The 4,051-nt window shown below is 43.2% G+C and overlaps 1 protein-coding gene across 1 annotated transcript; it reads left to right on the forward strand.

Moving 5' to 3' along the window:
* Window positions 1–1,724: 1,724 nt before the first annotated feature.
* LOC139838973 (3'-5' exonuclease-like) lies at window positions 1,725–3,434 on the forward strand. Its single transcript, XM_071828991.1, has 3 exons — window positions 1,725–1,981; window positions 2,905–3,267; window positions 3,347–3,434. The coding sequence occupies exons 1-3, from the start codon at window positions 1,725–1,727 to the stop codon at window positions 3,432–3,434; spliced, it is 708 nt and encodes a 235-aa protein (XP_071685092.1).
* The last annotated feature ends 617 nt before the right edge of the window (window positions 3,435–4,051 follow it).

Raw genomic sequence — 4,051 nt, forward strand, 5'->3', positions numbered from 1 at the left:
AAAGATATCATTTGCCTTCATCTTGCTCTTCCGCACCACAGCACTCCAGTTTGTTGTGATCACTGCACCGTCAAACTTCCCTTTGCCCTGGAAAATCCTCACTTTCACACCATGTCTCTCACTGTAAGAGACAAGAAAGTCATTATCTGGAAGCTGCATATTCTTCGAGATGTACTTCTTGGTAAACTTCCGGTTGAAGTACTGCAGATTATAAGATGCAAAACTTCGTTCAGATGAAGTAATTGTCAACATATAAAGATGCAAAAACATCCTTGATCGAGATGGAGTAATTATATTTACCATTCTGGAACAGCCTTCCACGGTACTTGCACTCTTTATAGTGCACACATAAAAAGGAATTGCGGGCGCTTTTCGTCAACAAGATATCTCGGGGTATCAACTTGTGTAGGATTCATTTCCACTAGATTGGGATACATGCAAAAGTCATCCCATTCCTCACCCGCTCTATCCTGGGACCTACATATATAAGGAAACCAGGGAATAAGGCCTAGTTTAAAGTTTTCCTAAAACTGAAGTATATCAAACCAACAGTATTTATAGAAACTGAAGTATTCCTTGAATGCTACAAATTGACTAGCTATTATGCCAAACCGAGACTAATTAAGCATTTGACCTATATCCTGCATCTATAACTACTATATATATATTTTACCTCGACGAGTCAGATGGACATCAGCAGGAGGAGGAGGAGCAACTTCCTCATGCTCAGCTGCACAATCCATTGCTGCAACATCATCAGCTTTCTCTTGCTTGACGTGAACCCTATCTAGAGCACCATCCTCACCTTCGGAGGATGAGCTGATGTCGATGGTCTCAACGGCCTTCTTGGATGGGACCAAAATGGCAACTTCATAGTCATAGGGGTCCATGGTGTCTACCTAATAACAAGCAATGAACAATTTGAGAACTATGAAACTATTAATTACACATTAATTAAAACTAAGTTGGGATGTTTAGGTTCAGATTGACATTCGCACTAGCAGCACTAGCACATGTTTTGAATCAATCTAAACCAGGAAAATCTACTCTAGCACTAGAATCTACTTTGAATCGATCAAACCCTAGGAAAATCGCCGCTCGAACAAAAAAACCCCAATTCAAATCCCCGAGATTAAGTACGGCAAACCCTAGAAAATCCCCGCTCATCCCCCAAATTAACACGAGCTTCGGCCGACGGAGGCGATGCGTGGAGCTTCGGCCGACGGAGCTTGACGGAGCTGCTTGACGGAGCTTCGGCCGACGGAGTTGGGAGAGGAAGAGGCGGCGATGGCGGCTGGGTGAGAGAGAGTGAGACAGGGGAGAAAGGTGCTTTTGGGTTGGGCCATTTTGGGGTGGGTGGGGCAAAATGGCACCCACTGACGTGTGGGGCCATCTGACGGGTGGGTTGGGCCATTTCCGGTAATTTTATGTGGATTAGGGGCCAGCAGGTAAAATGGACCCCTCCTCCTCTGTTTTTACTAATTATAATAAATCAGAAATTCCCTCCTCCGCCTCTCCGCTTGACGGTTCCACTCCGCTTCTTGCCGGTTCCACTCCCACTAGACGGAAAAAACCCTCCTCCGCGCCAAGACGCTTCTGCCTCGCCGCTTCTGCCTCCTCCGCCGCTTCCTCCTCCGCCGCTTCGCCTCCTCCGCGCCATGGACGCTGCTTCTTCTTCCTCTTCCTCTGTTCCGCAACCGCTTCTGCCTCCTCCGCCGTCAGCAATGCAGGCCATTACTCAGATCAGGACCTTCACCGTCCATGGCGGCAAGGAGATCGAAGTTGTCTACACAAACGAGGAGGAGACGATGAGCAAGTACCTGAAGATGTACGCGCAGTGGTATGCGGAAGAAGAAGAGAACAAGTTTGTAGGATTGGATCTCGAGTACACTCCGGAGGACCCCAACCACGAAGAAGACAACTACCTCGCCGTCGCTCAACTGTGCATGAGGAACCACGTCCTCGTCTGCCACTTTTCCTGGTTTGTAGACCTTAATCTTGCTACGATTTACTTAATCTTGCTCTGATTTTGTTAATCTTGCTCAGATTTTAGTTAATCGCTAGTGCATGATGAACCAAGTCACCCTCGAGTGCTCTGTTTTAGTTAATCTTGATCTGTTTTAGTTAATCTCGAGTGCAACAAATTAAACTACAAACCGTGCTAGCTGCAAAACTAGTTTTGTTTCTGTGTTTTGTGTAACAAAAGCCACAAAGCATGGTGTGCTGATCTTGCAGATTGAATCTATCCATATGCTCATCTAGCATGTACTGGATTTCATTATACCAAATTAATTATATGATGCAAAATGATATTTCAATGACTAAAAAATTTGCACTTGCACATTTCATAAAAGTGTTGGTCATGCATTCTTTTAGTACCAAATGGATTATGACTAGATAATTTTCAGACTCTTGATCATGCACTTACTAAACTTATGTCAATTTTATTCAAGTTATGAGATTGCATAGACTAAACATTCGTATTCCCAAATTTTATTCAAGTGTTGATCTCTAAGTACTAAATTTTTGCATCAAATTGAATCTATCCATATGCTCATCTAGCATGTCTTGGATTTCATTATACCAAATTAATTATGACAAGCAAATTTCCGAGTCTTGATCTTGCATTTAATAGAATTTTGTTAGTTTCAAAATTATATGATGCAAAATGAAATTTCAATGACTAAACAATTGCACTTACACATTTCATAAAAGTGTTGTTCATGCATTCTATTAGTACCAAATGAATTATGACTAGATAATTTTCAGAATTGATCATGAACTTACTAAACTTATGTAGTTTCAAATTTTATATTCAAGCTATGAGATTGCATATAGACTAGCTTCGTAGTCCCAAATTTTATTCAAGTGTTGATCTCGCAAGTACTAAATTTTTGCTTTCAGGACCAACGGGGAATGTCCGGCGCTGCGCTCATTCCTTCAAGATCAAGGAATTGTGTTCTGCAGCGTTGACAAGAGAGCAGATTTTATAAAGTTATATTACGAGAAGATTATAATTCCAAGGCAGAACTGGATCGATATCCAGGAAATTGTCATCGTCAAAGGTCTCAACGAGAGAGGAAACTTAATGAGGGATGGAATGGCTAGTCTTGCAACTAGCATCATCGACGAGTCGTACAGCCAGATGAAGAGCAAATTCCCTCGAGAGAGGCACAATTACTGGGAAGAGCAGCCGTTGTCTGATTTAAACCTGGAGTATGCAGCTAAAGATGCTTACGTGAGCTACCAGCTCTACGTTAAGATATGGTTCTTCTGCGTTACCTTGTGTTTTGCCCCGGTTGCAAGAAGGAAGACGAGCTGAGGGACGTACGTGTTGCAAATGCAGGGTAGCAGAGATCGAAGCTGAACAGGCACAGAGAAATGCTGCAGCTGAAATAGCAAGGTTAAATGGTGAACTTGCAAGCGCGGGCTGAACTAGCAATCTTGAAGGCACCAGCTTCTGCAGCGACAACACCCACAGACAAGTCCCCCTCATGGCAAACGGACGAAGATGAATGATGAGCGATGGCTGGAGCGTAGTGATGCGCCGAAGAGTAGTGATTATTGGCAGAACACGAGGATGCGATCGTGGACCGGTGCTGATCGAAGAGTGATGATCCGTGGACGACGGAGATGAGTGATCAGCAGAGCCCGAAGAGTGATAATCCGTGGCGGACGAAGCCGAGGCAATGCGACGACTTCTCCAAGATCCATGCCTAGTTAATTATTTGTATTTGCTTGTCAAGAAACTTTGCTTCTATCGTCTCAGATTATCGGAGAAATCATACTTTTCCTGATGTGAATAGTCTTGTCGGATCTGGTTGAATATTCACACCCAGATTTATCTTTTTGTTTCTCTAAGTGTACAAAGTGTGTTTTCTGTGGGGAGCAGGAGACCATTCAACACCTTTTTATTGAATGCCCTTTAGCTAAACTCTTATGGCGTCATCGTGAATTTTACTTATGCTCTCCCACCTCCCACCAATATACCAATATGTTTGGTAATTGGTTGAATGGAGTCGATAGACAATCAAAAGCTTTTATCCGGATT

The sequence above is a fragment of the Lolium perenne genome, chromosome 4, assembly GCF_019359855.2.
Source record: "Lolium perenne isolate Kyuss_39 chromosome 4, Kyuss_2.0, whole genome shotgun sequence".
Classification (NCBI taxonomy): Eukaryota; Viridiplantae; Streptophyta; class Magnoliopsida; order Poales; family Poaceae; genus Lolium; species Lolium perenne.

What these genes read in the sequence shown, in the direction of transcription:
- LOC139838973 (XM_071828991.1), top strand. Translation starts at nt 1,725, where the DNA reads ATGCAGGCCATTACTCAGATCAGGACCTTCACCGTCCATGGCGGCAAG. An exon ending in CTCGTCTGCCACTTTTCCTG is followed by an intron (nt 1,982 to 2,904) that starts GTTTGTAGACCT and finishes TTTTGCTTTCAG; the next exon opens with GACCAACGGGGAATGTCCGG. An exon ending in CAGCTCTACGTTAAGATATG is followed by an intron (nt 3,268 to 3,346) that starts GTTCTTCTGCGT and finishes TTGCAAATGCAG; the next exon opens with GGTAGCAGAGATCGAAGCTG.